Source organism: Terrapene carolina, unplaced genomic scaffold (assembly GCF_002925995.2).
Source record: "Terrapene carolina triunguis isolate 2854851 unplaced genomic scaffold, T_m_triunguis-2.0 Scaffold62, whole genome shotgun sequence".
In the NCBI taxonomy this organism is placed as follows: Eukaryota; Metazoa; Chordata; order Testudines; family Emydidae; genus Terrapene; species Terrapene triunguis.
The window spans coordinates 18341891-18364800 of NW_020664413.1; the positions used below are offsets into that span (position 1 = coordinate 18341891).

Here is a 22910-nt window from a genome sequence, read left to right on the forward strand (position 1 = left end):
TGCAATAATTGTCAATATAGGTGTGTTTAGTTACTTGTTAGACTCAAACGGGAGTAAAATAAGATTTCAGAAATTAATTTGGATTGTAGTCTGTCATTACCATTTTAATACAAATATGTATGCTTTTTCTGTTAAGAGTTAGCCATGTTGCTTTATATATAAACCATACTGAAACAATTTTAAAAAATTGATTTTGGGACAAAATTGATAAGATATACTTGAAGTTAGGCAAAAATCCATATTTATCATGATTCCTAAAATACTGGGGAAAATATGGTAAACTTATTTAAGTCCCTTTTATCAGAAAATGTGAAGTCTTTCTTATATATTAAATGTTTGTGGTATTTAGTTAAATAATTTTGGTATTTAGAGAAACAAAACTGCCTGTGGTTATCACACCTGTAGTATGGTGGTCACGTTCTAGTTTCAGTGATAGTTAGGGACTTGGTTAAAAGAGGCTTCACATACTGAGAAAAATTTTCTAAAATATTTTATTGTAGGAACATGCTTTACAAAACTCCAGATTGTCTCTACTTCTAGTATGTTGGAGAAAGCATGATACTGAGATGTAAGAGTAAATTACAGCAAGAACATTTTAGGCTATGCCTTGGAGGCACTTAAATGAGCTCCCAACTACATAATAATTGTGGCAGTTGCATACAGATGTACTCATGGCTTATTGCCAGTAATATGGCTACTTGGTTTAGAAAAAATTGAGTTTATGCCTTGTCCTTAATTCTACTTAATAGAAGTATGAAGAAAATACTACTCTTTAAAATAGCATACTTTTTCTTCTAAGGATCCCTGTACCATTTGACTCTCTTGTGGCCCCAGATGACCAGCATCCCTTTCAGCCACAATTTGTGGCCCCACAGGCATTTTCAATTCACTTTATCATTATTAATGTATTGCATACAACATGCAAGGCGCTTTACAAACAAAAAGACCCAGTCCACCAGGCTTATAATATGACTAGGGGGGTCAAGGTGGTAATGGTGATGGTAATGTTCGAATAGCACAATTATTTTTGATGTGCGATATATAGGTTGTCTGTACTGTTCTAAAACTAAATATCACATTGGGATCCAGCTTGCAGATCTTTGGGTAAAATGTGCTTCTCAATGAGTGTATGGGACCTAGCTAGTGTAAATTTAGACACAAACTATTGCCTTCTCTGCTAGATGTTGCTTTTGATATTTTCATTAATTTACCTTAATGGAATTTCAAAATTACGCAGTTAAAACAATAGCCGGGGTACCAAAATGTAGTAATAGGCTTATTCTCTTCCTTCCTCCTCCCCCCCCTCCCCCATTAAACTATTATTTGGTCACTCCATTTTATTAAATATAGTAATCTTATTTTTTTGTAGGAAAATTGCTGAAGTGTGGACTGCTGCCTTGATACTGTAAATCTGCAATAAAGGTGGCAATGTCGAGAGTCCCCACCCCTCCACCACCTGGAGAGATGTCCAGTGGACCTGTGGCCGAAAGCTGGTGTTACACACAGGTAACTTATACAAACTTCAGTGATTGGGTTTTTCTTTTCACAAGATCAGTCTAGACAAATGTTTTTCTTATAACAATTTGAACAGTGCTGACAATTCAACTAGTTCTCATTGGTTGCAGTTACCTATATGACAAGTGAGTTAAAAACTGAAGTATCAAATTGAAGTAATTTTCTACATCTTTTGTTCAGGTTAAAGTAGTAAAATTTTCCTACATGTGGACCATTAATAACTTCAGTTTTTGCCGAGAAGAAATGGGTGAAGTTTTAAAGAGTTCTACATTTTCATCAGGGCCAAATGACAAAATGAAGTGGTAAGATCTCTTATTTTTGTCAATTGCTTGTGGTATCTTTAACTTAAGGGGTTGAAAAGTTAAGTAACATAATCAAGAGAAGTTTCTGAAAGGCTTATAATACTGAGTATCTAGTGTTTTTCAGATAAGTCATGGTTACAGCAATCATAAAGGGGGAGGGAAATACAAGGGCAACATTAACTTGTTGGTGTACATCATCATGATGTATTATCAAAATGTTTCTAAATTTGTTCTGTCCAATTTAAAATTTAGTCCTTTACATTTGTTTCAGGTGCCTGAGAGTAAACCCAAAGGGTTTAGATGATGAAAGCAAAGACTACCTGTCATTATATTTGCTTTTAGTCAGTTGTCCAAAAAGTGAAGTCAGAGCAAAATTCAAATTTTCTCTTCTGAATGCTAAAAGAGAAGAAACAAAAGCAATGGGTAAGTGGAATTACAAATGGTGTAATGCAGGGTTTTAAGGAAATCCCCATGAAATTAAACTCTGAAATGAACTTACTTTTACTTTTAAAATAGAGAATTTAACACTGAGGCAAACTTTAAAGTATCTAATGTTTAAGATCCTCATATGATCTTCATTCAATATAAAAAAAAAATCTTATTTCATATTTTGTACCTCTATGAACATTGAGCTAATCTCGTAAATTATAATAGATTGCTAACCACAGTCATTTCAGATTCAATCTTTATTCTGTTTTCTGGCTCTTGTAGTGGGTTCTGTTTTATGTTACCCTAATTTTGTTTCTTTTTATAGAGGATTTATTTACTTATTGTTGATCATACGCTGACACTTGCTGATTGATTTCCATATTAATTATGTTGAAATACTTTTTATTGGCATCTCTTTACACGCGTGTAGAAAACTCTAAACTTTGGTCTACTTCTTCCCAGTTGCAGTATAGTCAGTCCCAAGCTTTCAGAAATCATGAGCCAGGTCCCCAAAAGATCATGAGATTAAAAAAGAAAAAAAAAATGGGGTTCTTTGTATATATGCCTTCTTGCTTTTGAGCCTTTGGTTTCATGTTTTCAAATTTTTCTCTCACAGGATGAGGTCTAGAAACTTTTTTTTACATGAAAGTTCAGATTCTCCAGTAACTACATGATTCAAGGAGCTGGAGTGCTTAAGAAAAACACCAAATATGATGAGACTGTGCAGCAATGCAGTTAGTTAACTGTTTAAATGTTCAGACACTCAAAATGATGTCTGCACAGGTTAGCAGATCTCTGGATGGGAAATTCAGAGCACACCAGAACCACTGGGCTTACTTGAATTTTTGGGTCTTTATTGTTTTCTATCTCAGGATGACCCAGACTCCCCAGGCTATACCTCCTGTAATTTCTCCCCTTACATAACTACACCTGTGTGCATTACTTAAATAATTTCCAAAAACAGAACACAGGCCCCAAATAATACAACATAGAACCCTGTACAGATGTGCCTTGGGGTAACATTATATGCAAATTATATGCCTGCCAGAGCTAGTTCTTCCTCTCCTGTCTACCATAGGCGGAAACAACATATTCCATCCCTTTAAGCCTTCTAGTTTACTCCTGTATGTGTTGACAGGATAACATTCTTTATTTAGTTTAATACAATCTCCCTATCCATTCATGCAATTAATTAAAGGTGTAGTTTATGATGTCTAAAAGATATATCCATTTCAAATAAGAAGTGAAGAGGGATCATGTGTTGTGAGAGAGCTATTACTTTTCACTCACTTTTTATTTTAAACACTGACAAGCAAGAAATGCTGAAACCAGTGTTTTGGGTTTTTTACTCTAGTTTGAAAATCAGAAATAAGCAAACTTCCCACCCCTTGCAGTTTTTGTAGTGGCAACTCTTAAGTTTAGAGTCCACAGCTGACACACTTTTGGGCCCTATGGTCGAATACCTGTACTCTTGAATCTTGTTTTCATTGCCTTTCTAATTATTTTATTTAGGTTCCTATTGGCTCCTGAATCTGGAGCTGCTTTATTTTTATTTAGACTTAGCCATCCTTTTGTGTTGTATTTATCCAAGCTCTAGGCATCCATTATCATAGACTATCAGGGTTGGAAGGGACCTCAGGAGGTCATCTAGTCCAACCCCCTGTTCAAAGTAGGACCAATCCCCAAACAGATTTTTGCCCCGATCCCTAAATGGCCCCCCTCAAGGATTGAACTTACAACCCTGGGTTTAGCAGGCTAATGCTCAAACCACTGAGCTATCCCTCCCCCCTTTATGTTGACTAAAGATGCAGAGCCCTGTCCACAATTCTCCTTGACATGAAGGGAATTGTGTGTGGAATGGATAAAGAACTGATCCTTTAATTTTTTAAATTCTAGTGTAGTAACTATTTTCATGTTGCTTTACTTAGTTAAAAAGCAACAAAGAGTCCTGTGGCACCTTATAGACTAACAGACGTATTGGAGCATAAGCTTTCGTGGGTGAATACCCACTTAGTCAGACGCATGTGGTGGAAATTTCCAGAGGCAGGTATAAATATGCAGGCCAGAATCAGTCTGGAGATAACAAGGTCAGTTCAATCAGGGAGGATGAGGCCCTCTTCTAGCAGTTGAGGTGTGAAAACCAAGGGAGGAGAGGTGCCACAGGACTTTGTTGCTTTTTACTGATCCAGACTAACACAGCTACCCCTCTGATACCTTACTTCTCCGGTATTGTAAACCCCCTAACAAACTGCTGTGTTTTCAGTTTAATTTTGGTTGCTGATTTTATGTAGATAGCTTTCTAATTTTAACTTATGAAGTTGTAGGTTATTGCTAGGCTGATTCTAGAGATATTTAATTTGAACACCCTTTGTTTTGTTTTCCTCTTTCTGGAAGTTATTTTGTGATTGAAGTTTTACAATGTTATGAGTTTTGAGATGTTGGTCAAGAAGAATCAAAAACATGCCCCAAGGTGCCTTAAAGTTGAGAGGATTGACTCTAATCAAAGCAATATAACATCATTGATTTAAATTGTTTAAATCTGCGAGCAGGAAACCTTGATTTAAATGACTTTAATCTTGTTTTTCATCTATACTTTTTTGTATTTCCCTAAACAGAGGGTGAGTTTCATTGGTTGATATCCATTAAAACATGGTTGACTTACAACTAAATATAGCCATTACACTAAACTTGGTACTTTTTGCTATCCAGGAGGATATGCTATTTATACCAACTTATTGAGGCGATTTTATAGCTAACATACACTCATTTAGATTCTTGATATTTACATTTTTTTATTTATGTTAAATGGTGAATGGTGCAAGCTCTCTTTGGATGAAAATTCATTGAAATGCACAAAAACAGCATTTTAAAATCTTTTAGTTAAATAAAACTATTTTTAAATGTGCTGGATAGACAAGAAAAAGGTTTATTAAAATACATTTTGCATTTAAAACTAACTAATTTATTAAACAAAGGGAGTATTTTCTGTAGTTACTGAATTGAACTCATAGACTGTAAGGCCAGAAGGGACAAATGTGATCTGATTGTTCTGTCTAGAACTAGTAGATCTCTTCCTCAGACCTAGTTTTTTATTCATAGATTGGAAGAGGAAAACAAGCTTTTTTGACTTTCAACTCTCAATCAGTTCCTCAACCTTGCATGTACTAATCATTGAACTGAACTACTTGAATAAGCTGAAATGAAGAAAATATTCTCTGTGCACCTACAGTAGAGGCTACTGCTGTCAAAGGCTAGTTTTTACTCTGGTTCCAGGTGCTTAGTCACTGCCTTCCACCAGTTCCATGGTTTGATTTTCTTTAAAACTTGACTACAAACTTGTATTGCTTCATATTATTTTTGTATTTAATTTAAATCATGACAATAAGCTTAGGGCTAACATAGGTTCTCATAATTTCAAATTTAATTTAAAGAGGTTTCTTTTAAAAATATAATTTACAATTAAATATATTTTAAACTACTTTTATCTGCTCTGTTTAACAATATATTATTAAATGGCTAAGAAGGAGGACAACATCTTGCTGCCTGGCAAATCAAAAGGTCTGCAGGCGATCTTCCACTATTCTCTTGCCTCTTGAGGCCCAGATTAACATTATACCAGTTGAATTTGTCTCTGCTTCTGTACTCTATGGTAGTGGCTGCTTGACTAGATTTTATAGAGTCATACCATAGTTTCCCAGTCCATTATATCATGCAATCAAATCTATTGTAGTTTTCAATTTTTTCCCATCCAGTGTTGCCACAAAAATAAAATTAACTGCAGAAGAAAGAAATTAGATATTCCTATAACTTTATATTTGAGCTTATTTGTATTCATTAAATTATTTTGACTGACAGTGCTACAGTTTTTTACCTTACCATATTATAAAAGTTACTGAGCTGTCAAATGAAGATAGCTGAAGTAGGAATTGGGCACTCCTTTGTTATAGATGGATTTATTTTGAAAAAAATTCACTAACGATTTCATGTCGGCACAGTTCTGAGAAGGCTTCTCCACATACAAACTATAAAAGTTTCCGTAGGAGGTAATTCTTGAAGTATTTTTCAGAATTCCCAGGCATCTCAAAGCTGTTTCTTTTTATCCAAAGAAGGTAAAAATTAACATTTTTCAGTACTATTGGGTTGGATTTTGAGTTGAGAGGCAAGTTGTTTTTAAAACAAATCTTGATATTCTGAAACTGGCTGAGGACCTGCATATGACAAAATGTAACCAAATAAATTGCCAGTTTTGATTATTCTGTATGTCAAGCCTTCTACATCATAATGACCAGACTATTAGTGTTGGCAAATCAGCATGACCAGAATAAAAGGGCGGGGGGAACAAGAGGAGGAGGTGGATGAGGCATTTCTAGAATAAATAACAGAAAGTGCCAAAGCACAAGACCTGGTAGTAATGGGGGACTTGAACTACTTAGACATGTGTTGGGAAAGTAATACAGCAAAACATAAAATGTCCTGTAAATTCTTAGATTGTATTGGGACAACTTCCTGTTTCAAGAAGGTGGTAGCAGGTATCTGGAAGACAACCATATTATCCTTGATTCTGACTAACAGGGTGGAATTGGTTGCAAATCTGAAGGGTGACGGCAATTTGGGTGAAAGTGATCATGAACTAATAGATTTCATGATTCTGAGAAAAGGTAGACAGGAGAACATCAGAATAAGGACAATGTTTAAAAATAAAAAATCAGAGTAGTAGTGAGTAAAGTCCCAGGGGAAGGAAATCTAGGGATAAAAGGGAGCAGTGTCTCAAGAAGACAACATTAAGGTGCAATGGGAAACTATCCCTATTCTTCCTGTCTTTCCTTTCAATAGGAAGATGCTAATATGGTTCCACCAGGAGCTCTTTATTTACCTGAAAATCAGAAAGGAATTCTATATAAATAGGAAACCTGGACAAATTGCTATGGATGAGTAGAAAAGAATAGCACAAGCAAGTAGGTAGAAAATCAGAAAGGCGAAGGCACAAAATGAGTTACACCTAGCAAGGGACGTAAAAGGCACTAAGAGGAGGTTCTATAAATATATTAGGAGCAAAAGAAAGATGAAGAAAAGCATAGGTTCTCTTCTTAGTGTGCAAGGAGAGCTAACAATGAGCGACATCAAAAAGGCTGAGGTATTTAATGCCTATTTTGCTTCAGTCTTCACTAAACTGGTAAATTGTGATCAGGTACTTTAACACAATTAATATTAACAACAAGGAGCGCAAGCCAAAATAGGGACGTAACAGATTAAAGAATATTTAGATAAGTTAGATGGATTCAAATTGACAGGATTCACCATAGGGTACTTAGAAAAACTTAAGTAATCTTGGTAATGTTAGCAGTTATATTTGAGTTCTCCTGGAGGACGGGAGAAGTCCAAGAGGATAGAAGAAAGGTACTATATGTTTGCCTATCTTTAAAAAAGGAAACAAAGAGGAACCAAAGAATTATAGACCCAGTCAGCCTAACTTTGATACCTGGAAAGATACAGGAACAAATTATTGAACAATCAATTTGAAAGCATCTAGAGGATAATAGAATGATAAATATTAGCCAACTTGGCATGATTTGTTCTTGACAATTCCAAACCAACCTAATTTTTTTCTTTTTGTTTTCTTTTTTTGACAGGGTTACTGGCCTAGTGGAAGGGGAGTGGGGTGGGGGGTGGAAAGTATAGACGTGCTGTATCTTGATTTCAATAAGGCTTTTGACACAGCCCATATTAACTTCATAAGCAAACTGGGGAAATGTAATCACAATTAAATTACTCTAAGGTGGTTGTGAAACAGATTGAAAGACAGTACTTGAAGTAGTTATCGATGGTTTGCTATTAAACTGAGAGGACATATCTAGTGGGGTCCCACAGGGGTCTGTCCTGGGTTTGGTACTAGTCCATATTTTCCTTAATGTATTAGATAATGAGATAGAGAATATGCTTATAAAATTGGTGGAGAACACCAGGCTGAGGGAGGTTGCACACACTTTGGAGGACAGGTTTAGAGTTCAAAACTACCTTGAAACTTGAAGAATTGGTCAGATATCAACAAGTTGAAATTGAAGTGTAAAGTATTATGCATAGGAAGGAAAAATTTCCAGTGCACAGCTACAAAATGGGGAATCACTAGCTAAGAAGTAGTAGTGCTAAAAAAGGTCTGGGGTTATAGTGAATCACATATTGAATAAGTCGTCAATGTGATGCAGTTGCAAAAAAGGCGAGTATAATTCTGTGTTGTATTAAGAGGAGTGTTGTATGTAAGACGTAGAAGGTAATTGTTATGCTCCACGCAGCACTGCTGAGGCCAATTCTGGGTGCCATACTTCTAGGAAAAATGTGGACAAATTGGAAAGAGTCCAGAGGAGAGGTTGCATGAGCATGTTGTTGGGGTTCAAGAAATCGTGAATTCTAGTCCTTGTTCTATTGCTGATTCACTCTATAGCCTCTGGCAAGTCACTTGGTTTGTCTGTTTCCCCATATCTGAAATGGGGATTCTAGAGAAAATGTGAAGATGAATAAATGTTTGAGAGACTTTCAGATGCTACAGTGATGAGGACACTAGAAAAGACCATGAAGAAATGAATAACTTTGTATTCAGTGCAGGATTTCAATATTGTTGCAGTAAACAAGGCATTGGGCAATGAGGAAAGAAATATTGAAAAACTGCCTTATGCACTGAATGGGACAGGGTCTTGTGGGGTGGAATAGTATGTGATCATGGAATTAAAAACTGTATAATAATGCCCAAGAGGGGAGAATTCAGGTTGTCCATGGAGCCTTATTTATGGCATTTCCTCACTTTCAAGTGCCTGGCTTTGCAATCTAAATAACTTAGGGTGTTTTGATATGTAATTTTACATACCAAAGGTTTGATTACTAAAACATTTAGGATGTCTGATACCTAAATAAGATCCAGGTAAGCCTTTTTGGCCATAATGTTTACCAAAGTGAATAACATTGGCTTGCATGTACACTGATCTTCAGCGTGTTCAGAATGATAACTAATACCAGGGTAAAGTGAAAAGTGGCATTTGGTGGTGTAGGGGTAGAGGTTTCCATGTTTGTGTCTGACTTCAGATCATATGATCATTTTTCAAGTAAAAGATTGCTTTTCAAACTGCCAGTCCTATAAACTCAATATAGTTATGGAGAGACAAACAAAGTTCTCTTGTTCATTATTCCCAGTAATAAAAGTTCTGCACACCATATTGTGCCTTCATTAACTCATTTACACCTGTGCAATCTTTGACATCAATAGATTTATAATTAAGATTAAAGCTTGCATTACTGTTTTCAAGATTTTGAAAAATTTTCCTGACCCAAAAGGGAGAGAGTTGAAATCTTGAAAATTCATGAACCAAAATCTAAAAAATTCAAATTATCAGTTGAGACCTCAAAATCAAACAACTGCTTTTATTGTTTTATATTTTATCATAAAATAATTTTAAAATATCTAAATGAAAGGTCATTTTGACCTGAAAAACAGGACTTTTTTGTTTTTGTCAAAACAAATTGACAATTTCAAAACTTTTTAAAAAAATTCATCAAAACCAACCCTTTCTCACAAACAATTTTGCTTTTGAATAATCAGAGTTGTCTGATTGAAATTTTTTTCCCAACCAGCTTGGGTGACTACACAAGTTAGCTAGTAGCTAGAGAGGAAATATCTAAATGAATAGTCCTTGATTTAGTACAAATAAGATTATTCTAGGCAACAATATAGCGAAAATTATTCTGGACAAGTTTTAAAAACAAAGTAAATATTGTTTAGGATTTTCCAACAAATGACACAATACATGAACTACGTTAAACTGACTTTAGTTAAATCAATTTAACTCTTAAGCTTTCTCAGTATTGATTTTTTTTTTTTTAAGCTCAGTTACCCCTTATCTTTCTGTTTAACAAATTGTTTTGCTTGAGCATACCTGTTCTGTTTCTTTTCTTTTACCAGAAAGCCAAAGAGCATATCGATTTGTGCAAGGCAAGGATTGGGGTTTTAAAAAATTTATCCGAAGAGATTTTTTACTTGATGAAGCTAATGGTTTGTTACCAGATGACAAGCTTACATTATTTTGTGAGGTATGGGTTTTTAATTAATTAAGATAGAATCTTTTTGCTTAGATTTTTAAAAGCTATTTAATAAAATTATGCACTTTCTTGTAGATATGGTAAATCAGCAAGTTTAAAACCATAAATGTGAATATGGTGTGTTGAGTATTCTTCTTTGATATATATGTACTAAATACCAAAACGGGTGTGATCTTATTACAGTGAACCTATTGGACTTCTCTGAGTGACTAGGGAATGAGCTGTAGAGCGTCTTATACAAAAAGTGGTTGATGCATCCCATAGATGGAAACTCAATCTATTTAGAAGAACGATCAGACTCTTCTCCACTAGCTCAGGAATGTATTTGGATCCTAGATTGTTATTACAAAACAAGCTAAACGTCAAGAGGAAACAGTACTACATTGGTAACTAGTATATTTTAGCAAGTTTCTCAAGTAGAATGGACATCAGTTCTTTAATGAATAGCTGTCTTAATTTTTCACCCAGTGGCAAGGTTCCTACAGCAGCTTCTGCTCATGAGAGGGAATTTAAAAACTGATATATTTAAATTCTTAAAATCGAACTACTGTAGGTATACTGCTCTGACTTATATTTTGGATTTTAGCCTGAAGGTTAGTTGCATAACTTATTACCTTTATAACATTACAGTGTGAACAAATGTGCAGGTTACTTAAAGCAGAACAGAATAAATACCTGTATACTTAGTGCATATCATGGAGTTAATTTTAGCCTTATGGAGAAACATATGAGGAAATAAAATGTAAATCATAATAAATTATGCCAGTAACCTAAATGGTCTTACTAAAATCCAGCAAGACAGCTTATGACTTTTTAAAAATGGAACCCAGAGAAAACGGTTGTGATCTTAGTGCATCTGGTATTATATATACATTGGTAGGTTATCACTGCTGCCATGGACTGATTAGTGGCTTAGGGGGATGATAGATGCTTTAACTGCTAATAAGTTTGCTTTGATCTGCGTATTTACAGGAAATGTGTAAAATTGTCTTGGCAAGATTACAACTTAATTATATGTCATTATGCTGTGTAGGAAGAATAATTGAAATGTGGCCCCTGAGACTAGATGGTGCAAATATAGTGCATCTTATTTTCACTTAGACAGACAAGTTAAATTAGTTGCATGATGAATTTATTCTGAATACAATTATTTGGTTGATAAAAGCAAATGTAGCAAATACTTGATGGTTATGCAAGGATCCTCATGAGCTCTTTTTAAAACCTGCCCAGTATCAAATAATTTACACTGAACTAGCTTTATCTGATAGCGTTTATATTTGAAAATGACTTGCACTACATAATTTTAAAGATAAAATACATATATAATTTTGAACATAGGAGACTTATCTGTTCTATTAAGAGTTCTATTAAGAAATAGGTATTCCTAACAATAAATTCAAACATATTATTTAATCTCAAAACAAATATTTCTTCCCTATTAAAATTCTCCGTATTTTCAAAATATCATTGGCTAATATTAAGTGTTAGAGATATTCTGCCTCTAAAGGCAGAAAGAAGCATCATATTTAGTAGTTTACAATAAATTTGTTAAAATAACTTCTGGCTTAACACTCAAGCAAAGGCTATGTAATTAAGGTTGAAATCCTGCTTAAACTGCACTTATTCCACTATTCAACTATTTTAGGCTGCTATGTGAAAGACTTTATACTGTTTTGAGGCACTATGACAAAGGAACCCACCTACAAATGACAATTTTTTTTCAACTTTAATTCTGAATCCCTGTTTTTACATCACTTATACACAGGCCTGGAGACGGTTCCTTTTTTGGGAAGGAAGCCCCTGGCCGCAGGTAGATTAGCAGGGCTGCAGTCAAGGAAAGAAGTGCTTGGCACATCCCAGTGCTTCCTTCCCTGGCTGCAGCCCCGCACACCTGCCTGGTGACCATACGGGAAGTAAGGGGCTGGGTAGCCCGCATCCCCTGCTGGAGTCTTGGTGCTGTGGCTGGGTGGGGAGGCTGTGGGCAGAGCAGCATTGGGGAGGGAGGCTGCAGTGCAGGTCCTTAGGCTTTCCTCAGGAAGACAAGGGTGTTTTGGGGCCTGCAGAGCTGCATGGTTTCTCTCCCCACTGTTGCCCTCCCCACAGCCTCCACTCAAGCTCATAGGGACAAGAATATTGCATAGCTCAATGGGCCCTCATGCTCCCCTGTTGCTGCCTCCCACAACCTCCCCTCCCACCGCACAGGGAGAGGTGACAAATCTGAGGAACTGTCCCAGTTTGAGATGTCAATAGAATGGATTTTGGAACAAATTGATAAATTAAACAGTTATTAAGTCACAAGGTATTCCCACAAGAGTTCTGAAGGAGCTCAAGTATGAAACTTCAGAACTGCTAAGTGTGGTATGTAACCTATCGCTTAAATCAGCCTCTGTACCAAATTACTGGATGATAGCTAATGTAATTTTTTTTTTTTTTTTTTTTTTTTAAAAGGCTCTAGAGGCGATCCTGGCAATTACAGGACAGTAAACATAACTTCAGTATCTGGCAAATTGGTTGGAACTATAGTAAAGAACAGAATTATCAGACACCTAGATAAACATAATACGTTGGGGAAGTGTCAACATGGCTTTGGTGAAGCATGATTTCCCTTTACACATCTGCAGCCAGAGAAGACATGTTCCCAGCACTTCCTTCCCTGGACCCCACAAACCTGTCTGCTTCTTATTAACAAACTCCTGGATAATGACAACTTTTTTGCTGGCAACAAAGAGGTTACTAATACAGTAACTCCTCACTTAACGTTAAGTATCAGAGGGGTAGCCATGTTAGTCTGGATCTGTAAAAAGTGACAGAGTCCTGTGGTACCTTATAGACTAACAGACGTATTGGAGCATAAGCTTTCGTGGGTGAATACCCATGCATCCGACAAAGTTGGTATTCACCCACGAAAGCTTATGCTCCAATACGTCTGTTAGTCTATAAGATGCCACAGGACTCTTTGTCACTTAACGTTGTAGTTGTGTTCCTGAAAAATGCGACTTTATGCAAAACGATGTTAAGCGAATCCAGTTTCCCCATAAGAATTAATATAAATAGTGGGGGTTAGGTTCCGGGGAAATTTTTTTTGCCAGACAAAAGACATTATATACATATGCAGTATAAGTTTTAAACAATTTTAAACAGTTTTAAATATTGTACACAGCAATGAATGATTGTGAAGCTTGGTTGAGTGGTGGAGTCAGAGGGTGGAATATTTCCCAGGAAATGCCTTGCTGCTAAATGATGAACTAGCACTCAGCTGAGCTCTCAAGGGTTAATATGCTGTTGTTAATGTAGCCTCACACTCTACAAGGCAGCATGGACTGAAGCAGGAGGGAGGAAACACAATAGATGCAGGGCAGTAGCTGCAAACATTTCCCTGCAAAAACTGAACATGAAGATGAGCCAATGCTATCCAGCTAGAGCACACCACTCCCTCCTCCTGACAGCACATGCACGACTGCACAGGTGCTGACTTTCCAAAGTGCTGGGGGCGGGGGGGGGAGAATGCATGAGTGAGAGAGAGAGAGACATGCATTGCCCCTTTAAGTACGCTGACCGCACTTCAAGTATGTTGCCCTTTTAAGCAGATTAGCCAGTTCAGACAGGAAGCAACAGCTTCCAGCAAGCTCATTCCTTTCTGTCCCTGAGCCTTGTCCCCCTCCTCTGCTTTGTGGAGAGGGGTTACGGAGCGGGGGGGCAGGAGCAGGGGGACATCCTGACATCAGCACCTCTCTTACCTCCACCCCTATCCCAGCAAGCAGGAAGCTCCTGGCAGCAGCTCCAAGGCAGAGGGCAGGGCAGGAGCAGCACGGCAGTGGGGGAGGGACAGCTGAACTGCTGCTGGGCAGTTGCTGAGCCATATACCTTACAGGGAATTTAGGGGAGCTGATTGGGGGGGGAGGGGACTGCCAGCCCCCCTGGTTCTAATCCCCATGAGGAGGGGCTGTTCTTCCAGAGAATCCTGCAAGCAGTGGACAAAGCAGGCAGCTGCCAAACGATGTTACAAGGGAGCATTGCACACCTTTAAATGAGCATGTTCCCTAATTGATCAGCAACGAAACAACGTTAACCGGGATGACTTTAAGTGAGGAGTTACTGTAAGTGAATCTACTGTATGCACAGTTTGGAAAAAAAATGAGTAGATACACCTAGCCCTGGTTTTCAGGGGGAATCACTGCACAGGGTTCCAGAACTCCAAGTCAGGGAGGGAGAACGTCACACACTTCTTCCTTCCATGCAGGCTGAAGGGGAATTACTCAGTCTGCCTCAGATTTAATTTAGAGTGCTGCACACAGGACTGTCTTTTGTAATATGCTGCCTAGTGTTCCTGTGACCAGCAGGATATGGTGATATGGTTATGATTTCAGTGACAGCAAAGACTGGAGTGCCAAACAACCAAGCGGAGTTATGCTCAGCTGCTTAACAAGCTGAGTCACCACTGACAAGTAGCAGGATGGATGAAGAGCATGATTTTTAATCAATTTTCAATTTCAATTTATTTTTTAAGTTTAACCTTTTTTATTTACATGTTGCTAGTTCTTTACTTTTTTCCCATTTTATACTCTTAAAGTACTAATGTAGATGTATTTATTTCTTTATTATTTATAGAATTTTTTATTTTGTATAGATTTCCTTTCTCCTGAGAAGTTTAGAATTTTAATTGTGACTCTCTTGTGAAAGAGGCAAGTCCAGGGCCCCATTAACATCCTACTGTGAGAACAGCAAAAACTCAAACAAAACAAATAGCCTGTGCTATATGTGCAACCAACACCATCCTCTGACACATTGACTCTCGCAAGTCAAGAAACTGAATTGCTTCATTGGGCCACACTCCTCTATCAGGATTGTAGTTTGAAGACAGTGGGACTTGTGCCAGTGAGTCATGTAGGTGCTTTTGAAAATCTTAGTCTGGGGTGCCTAAATACAGGTTTAGGAGAGAGAGAATCTTAAAACAACTAAATAAATAAAATCCTGGCTTGTACATCTAAAAAAGGTCATAGTGACTTTGTTTACATATTGAAAGTCTAAATAACTTTTCATTGTTAACACTGGAGCAACTTTGTTTTGAAATGACACAGATTTTATCATTGAGTTCAATAAAAATGCAAATATTTGTGTATTCTTAATTGTAAACCAGCGTAGGCCCACTGAAGTCAATGGGATTATTCCTGTGAGTAATTTTATGTACCTTTTGAAGCGTTTACAGGATTATGGCCTTAATTTTCAATATTACAGGATATTCTACCAGAAATAGAAAATATTCTGTTCAGGATATTTTCAGTATTTTGTTTTTTGCCTATGCCAGTTTTGTAAAATTTAAATAGGAAATTCTACCTTCAGTGGCATTTAAAAAAAAAAAAAAAAAGTTTAATTCATATAAATTTATGGTTGCTAATAATAAAGTTGGGAGGTATTGCCAAAATGGAGGAGGACCGGAATATCATACAGGAAGATCTGGATGACCTTGAAAAGTGGAGTGATAGAAATGGGATGAGATTGAATAGTGCAAAGTCATGCACTTAGACACTAACAACAAGAATTTTTACTATAAACTGGGGATTTATCAGTTGGAAGCGGCAGAAAGGAGAAATACCTAGGTATATTGGTTGATTACAGGATAACTGAGCCACCAATGCGATGCAGCCGTGAAAAATCCTAATGCAATCTTAGGATGCATCCGCCGAGGTACTTCCAGTAGAGAGAGAGAAGTGTTAGTACCATTATACAAGGCACTGGTAACACCTCATCTGGAATATGTGTGTAATTCTGGTCTCCCATGTTACAAGATTGGCAGAGATCCTAGGGTTATTTTTGCCTTCCTCTACAGCATTGTTTCTCAACCTGGGGGGGGTCACAGGATGGGTTTAAGGGGTCACAAGTGCAGGGCTGGCATTAGGGGGTGGCAAGCAGGGATCCACACCACAGGGGGCCCCTTGAAACTAAGTCACATGCTTCAGCCCCAGACGGTGAGGCTCAAGTCAAAGCCTGAGCCGGGGCCCAAGCCCAAGCCCTGCAGCCCGGGGCTGAGGCATGTAACTTAGCTTCGGAGGGCCTGCTTTGGCCTGGGCAGTTGACCTGCTTGCCACCCTCTCATGCCAGTCCTGAGTATTATTCATAATTTACTTAATGATATTTAGGGTAGGGGGTTGCAATTTTTTCAAGTGTTAGTGTGGGATGGAGGTGGCACAATTTTTTGAGTCCAAAGGGGGTCGCCAGCACAAAAAGTTTGAGAAACACTGCTCTGTAGCATAGGAAATGGATCACTTGCAGGTTTAAACTACAGTAGAACCTCAGCATTACAAACACCAGTTACCGAACTGACCGGTCAACCACACACCTCATTTGGAACTGGAAGTACGCAATCAGACAGCAACAGAGCTGCTCCCCGCCCCCCCAACACACACACACACACACACACACGCAAATGCAGTATAGTACTGTGTTTAAAAGTAAACCACTTTAAAAAAAAAAAAAAGGGGGGGGGGGAAGTTTAATAAAAAAAGATTTGACAAGATAAGGAAACTGTTTCTGTGCTTGTTTCATTTAAATTAAGATATTTCTTCTGCATAATAGTTTCAAAGCTTCTATTAAGTAGGTGTTCAGTTGGAAACTTTTGAAAGAACAACCATAACGTTTTGTTCAGAGTTATGAACATTTCAGAGTTATGAACAGCCTCCATTCCCTACATGTTCAAAACTCTGAGGTTCTACTGTAGTGTAAAATGGTTGAATCTCTGTAACTTGAAGTCTTTTTAAATCATGATTTGAGGATTTCAGTAATTCAGTCAGAGGTTATGGGTCTGTGACAGGAATGGGTGGGTGAGTTCTGTGGCCTCAATGTGCAGGAGGTCAGACTAGATGATCATGATGATACCTTCTGGCCTTAAACTTTCTCCATTCTTATAGACTCATAAAGAAGGGACTAAGGAAAAGGGGACTGGAGGATGGAAGAGTGGGAGAAGACCAAGATAAACCTCACATAAGAAATGAGTCGCGTAGTGGGGATGGTGTGATTGTCGGTGAAAGGGAGAAAGGCTAGGAAATGGATGAAAGACTGCTTGGGATTATGTGGACTGTTACCAGATTGCACCATTTATGTGCAGATTAGCTATGGCCCTCCACTTTGTTGCATGTTGCCATTGGTGGTCTTTTCAGTACTACTAAAGCTCCATGTGCTGTGTTTTCACTAGGAAAATGTGTGTGTGGAAAATTTCTGCCCTGAGAAGTTTTTAATGGTTGAGTCATAAACTCGTGATAATAGGGATTTATATGGGGGTGGGGAAAGAAACATAGTTCAGGGTTGTTTTAAAACAGCCATAGAAAAAATGCCTGTGTAACAGGCATCCAAAAACTGATACTAATCATTATGGCTATAGCAGAGATTATGAAATTTAGCTTTTGGAGTCAGTATGTAATATTTAAGTAGCTAATTCATTATCCCTTACTGTAATAAAATGTGTAGCCTAACATGTTAAAATCGTGTAGATGAAAAAATTATATAATATCCTGTTAACTTAAGCTAACATCATAGACTTTTTCTGGATCGTGATCTATATCACCTAGGTACTTGTATGGCCTTTCTTATCCTAATATCAGAGTATCACCATCTTTAATGTTTTTATCATCTCAACATCCCTGTGAGATAGGAAAGTACTATTGTACCCCATTTTACAGAGGGGGAAATGAAGCAGAAGGACATGCTTAGGTCTTGAATACCTACAGCGCCATGGCTGGCATGCCTGTATGGACAGAACCCCCTTGTGTAGATACAGTGTAAGCCAGCAGAAAGAGTTCTGCTAGCATAGCCACATCACCTTCCTGAATGACATTAGCTATGCCAACAGAAACACACTTCTGCTAGTATAGTTGCATCTACAGTGAGGGTGGCCAGAATAACCCTATCAGTTAGGGTGTGTGAGGTGTGCCCCCCCCCGCACTGTAGCCTGACAACTAAACTGGCAGCATTTTTGTAATATAGACCCAGGCCTCGGGGAATTGCCCAAAGTCACACATGAAATCTGTGACGAAGTAGGGAATTGAACCCAAGTTCTACATTAGTGTTTTAACCACTGGACCATCCTTCCTTTCCTTATCTGACATTTGGACTGCTCAGATGAAGTTTAGATTGTTCAACTCAGACATGTCCATGGGGCTTGGCCACATCCATCTGCCTTTGAACCATATTCTATGGCTCTAGAGATCCAAACAGAGCAGTCAGTTGAGTGCTCTCACCTTATCTATTCCACTTCTAAATTTCTATAGCTTAGTTTGGTAGTTTGGAGAATCACTGATCAAGATCCTTTAGCTCAATGTTTCTCAACCTTTTTGATACCAGGGACCAGCGTGCTGCCTTCTTAAACTGTGTCAAGGAGATCTCAGGGACTGGCACCAGTCCAGTGTTTCTCAGCACTGCTTTGGCTCACTCTCTACTCTCTTTTAGGGAGCTTAATTTCCAGGCATTTGTCACCAGATCAGACCCCCTGCTGAGCTGTTTCTCATTTGTTCCCCATCACCATAGAGCAAAAAGATGGTGTTCAGTCTGTGAGCAGACTCAAGGTATGTCTACACTTCAGTTAAAAACTTGTGGCTGGTTCATGCCCGCTGGCTCAGGCTTGGGCTAAGGGACTGTTTCATTGTGGTGTAGACGTTGGGGCTTGGGCCGCAGCCTGTGTTCTAGGACTCTCCCACCTCACAGGGTCCTTAGAGCCTGGGCTGCAGGCCGACCCCAAGTGTCTGCTCTGGAATTAAACAGCCCCTATAGCTTGATCCCTGCGAGCCTGAGTCAGCTGACATGGGCCAGCCGCAGGTTTTTAGTTGCAGTGTAGACATACCCTGAAAACACATCAGAAGAACTCCACTACCATCTTCCCATTCCTTCCCAAAGACGACAAAAACCAGCAAAATACAGGGAGAAAAGTCAAGAACCACTTCAAATGCACATCTTTCACAATCTTCTTGGTTTAATTTAATTGAAAACCAAATTTCATATCTTAGACACAAACATTTGAGTTTACATGGTGCTTCGATGCTACATTATAGACTCATTTTTTTCTAGAAGAACCACTTTTAAACTCTTTAAGAGGAAAGTGTCCACATTTAATTTGTGCCCCAGCGGGGCAAAGGCAAAGTGAATAATGAAGGGGCTTTATTTTACTGGTACCTAGTTCATTTGCTTTATCAGTCTACCATTTTAAATAAAGTTGTATAAGTTCATTTTGACTAATTGGGGTAATTTACTGATAAGAACTACCCACGATCACTTTTATGAAACTCTGCTTTTTCCCTGCTCACATAATCAGTTTGGATTCACTAAAGGGAGAGCCTTTAAGTGTTGTTGGTTTACGAATGTGTTCTGTTTCTCAGGTGTGTGAAGCATCTTATATTTTGTTGATTTGTTTCTGAAATAGCAATAATTTTTAATTAGAGATTCCATTTCTCTCCCAAGCATAGTGCCTGCCTTTGATTTAATCTCTGGCCTTTTTATCATGCTGTTTGTAGCATCATGCTCTTGATTTTTGTCTTGGTCAGATAACTATGCTAAATGAACCAATGTTTGTATCATTGAAAAGAAAAAGCTTATTTCTCTTACACTTCTTAAAAGGGTTGTTTCTTTGGCTCTAGTATTGTTTCATAAAACCTAGACACTCTGAAATGTAGTCTTTCCCACCATTGCATTTTGACTGGTTTAGGGTTGTGGGTGAGAGACAGAAGCACCAAACATATTTTTGCTTTGTCTAAGAATTACTCAAGTTCTAGTGTAGGTGCTATAATTTAATGATTTGGTTATGAAGGAGTTTCTGTCTTACTGTGATTTTCTGTTAGGTAAGCGTGGTCCAAGACTCAGTAAATATATCAGGACAGTCTAATACAAACACTTTGAAGGTACCTGAATGTCGACTAGCAGAAGATTTAGGGAATCTCTGGGAAACCACAAGATTTACAGATTGCAGTTTTTATGTAGGAGGACAAGAATTCAAAGCTCATAAGTCTGTCCTTGCAGGTACTTTTTTACTTTTGTATTGTAACATTTTTGTTTTATTAAATAAAAATGTTAAAATCCGGCTATTTAACTGTATTTAATGCTTAATTCTTTTGCTACAGCTCGTTCACCAGTTTTTAATGCAATGTTTGAACATGAAATGGAGGAAAGCAAAAAGGTAAGCGTGACTGAAAGTTTAAGGTGCTACTCTCGTTCTGATTCCAAAGAAAAGGAAAAACTTATAGAAAACTCAATTGTACTTCATGGATTGATAAAGATAAAAGTGAGTGCTTAACATGGAAAAGTTATGTCAATCAGATTAATATCTCAAGGTATCATTGAATTGACACCACCCTATGTCAGTAACTCAAGCTATCTTGAGCCACATTACGAAATTACACTTGAGTGGCTCTGTCCATGCTGGTGCTGCACTCATCTTTGTGTGACCCTAAGACTTTTGGGGCATATCCCCTGGTTCTAGAGTTGGCTGGCTCATAAGTTAAGGGATTTTATGTGTACATGACTAGAGTTAGAGTTAGAGTTGTAACTCAAATTAACTTCGCAGTGAAGCCTTGAGAGAGACTGAGATCCTTCTCTTCAACCACAGATTCCACAAACACTTCACGCATACAACTGGTCTACAGGGATAGTAGTTTAATCAGTCCAGACTGCTTCGTGCTCCTTATATCTCCTGTAGTGAGGAGCCATCTACCTATATAGTGGAAAAGAATACTTCAAATTCTAGCAATTTCTCCAGTACCATAGAATTGGGGAGCTAGTGCAGAATAGGTAACTGTACTGCTTGCTCTGACTGGGTTTGGACTAGCTTTGCAAGCACCGGTTCTAAAAGCATTGAGGTAAATCAGTGCCACTTCATGCAAACTGGACCCGTTCTCCTCTTGGTTAGTGAAAGCTAGCTCTCAGTGGTTGGGGCTACTGCGTGAATGTCATCACCTCCTTAAGAGAGAGAGGGCAACCTAACAAATTTTGAAAATCTAGGAAGGACATACATTCTCAAGAAACAATCACATGCTAGTTATCCCAAAATCTCTTAATCTCTCCTCCTTGGGCACGGTGATCATGTAGATAATGGCTAAACTATTCCAGTTGTACCTTAGCTGTAACATCATCTTGGAGCCCTTCTAGTCCCTATTAGATCTGGAGATGACACTCATCTGAATTGTTCTAGACCTGACCCTGTGTATTCCATAGTTCTGCAGCTATAGAACTTGCCATGGATTTCAGCCCTTGGTTCTCTTTCTAGCCTTTATAACATTGAAAATATGAACAAAGCATAAAACGATGCAGTATTTTCTTCCTGGGTTTGCAGACTACCCTTCATCACAATTAGTGACCTATGAACTCAATGATTTCATGGCCCAAAATTTTGTATCTTTCCAAGATGACATGGAATTCCACATTTTGCTGCATTCAGGTGCCTGAAAGGCTTTTTTTCTGTCTCTCTGTTGGGACTTCCTGCAGCTCTCCAGTTTTCACCATGGGAGGGTGTTAGTTGGATTACAAGGCATGCTCTCTAGCCTGTTCCATGTAGCTAGGCAGCAGCAAGATAGACTCCAGCTTGCAGCCAAGGAGCATAGGGAACCATAAATGTAGGCTGGGCAGCTGGACTGTCTGGCGAACACCACAGCAGCTCAAGCCTGTGGAGTTCAGAAACCGAGCTGGTGTAGTTGGTTGCAAGCTTCCTTCTTCCTTAGCATACATGGGAAGTAAGATTTTGAGGCAGGCCACCTGGATAACAAAGTGAAAGCCCCTGGATCTGGATCACCTGCAGAACCTAGCAAAAAAATAAAAATAAAACCATAGTTGAATATCACTGACTAATTTTAATGTTCATGAGGATTTTCAACTAAACGATCATTAGGTGTGTTTGGGGAGTGAGAAATGGAATATGAAGTGCATTTTATGAAGATACGAGTTGCATTCTGTGGCAATATTAGGGTGGCTTGCAAAAGAATTTTGTCCCATTGAGCCTTGGTGAACATGAGTCTGTGATTATAGGGCTATGCACAGCTCAAACATATATGTGTATATATTAACTCTGTTCTTAACAGTGTGCTGCTAAGAGCTTGCATGGTGCAGCAGCAGTAGGTGGAATTTCATTAATGTGGATTCATGCTTTGCTCTTGGTTAGATCCCAAAGGATTTTTAATGGGCAGTTCTCACTTTCACTGAAGGTTCTCACCTGGAGTCCTGCAGGGTACAATGATGTTTCCTCTTGTAAGTGAATCCCACATGTGAGGAGGACCCTGTACTAAAAACTACAGCTGCTTCAAAATGCATAATGGCCTTTCCACTTCTGTATCCATTTCAAGATCCTGGTCCTTGTCTTTTTACAGCCTGTGTCTCAATACCCTATGCTACTGCAACAGCTGTATTTAGGGATGCTGATGAAATTCAGGTTCTAACTTGCAAAGACCAGGGCCAGGCGTTTCTTAATGGAAGGCCCTAAACTGTGGGATTCAGGTGAGGTACAAATACAATCTTTGCCAGGCCTCCTTTAAAAATCACTTTCAGAACAAATTGGCCCTATTAAACGGAACAAATTAAGGCTCACTCTCCTCTTTGCTGCTGGCCAACTTT

General features: G+C 38.2%; 1 protein-coding gene across 1 annotated transcript in view; it reads left to right on the forward strand.

The window, feature by feature from the left end:
* The window catches only part of SPOPL (speckle type BTB/POZ protein like), a 64989-nt gene that overhangs the window by 32168 nt on the left and 9911 nt on the right, over positions 1-22910 (forward strand). Inside the window, exons 2-7 of the mRNA XM_026647441.2 lie at positions 1370-1506; positions 1696-1817; positions 2089-2240; positions 10195-10322; positions 20153-20330; positions 20432-20487. Coding sequence (XP_026503226.1) covers positions 1429-1506; positions 1696-1817; positions 2089-2240; positions 10195-10322; positions 20153-20330; positions 20432-20487 — 714 coding nt within the window. The 5' untranslated portion in view covers positions 1370-1428. The remainder of the gene's footprint in view (positions 1-1369; positions 1507-1695; positions 1818-2088; positions 2241-10194; positions 10323-20152; positions 20331-20431; positions 20488-22910) is intronic.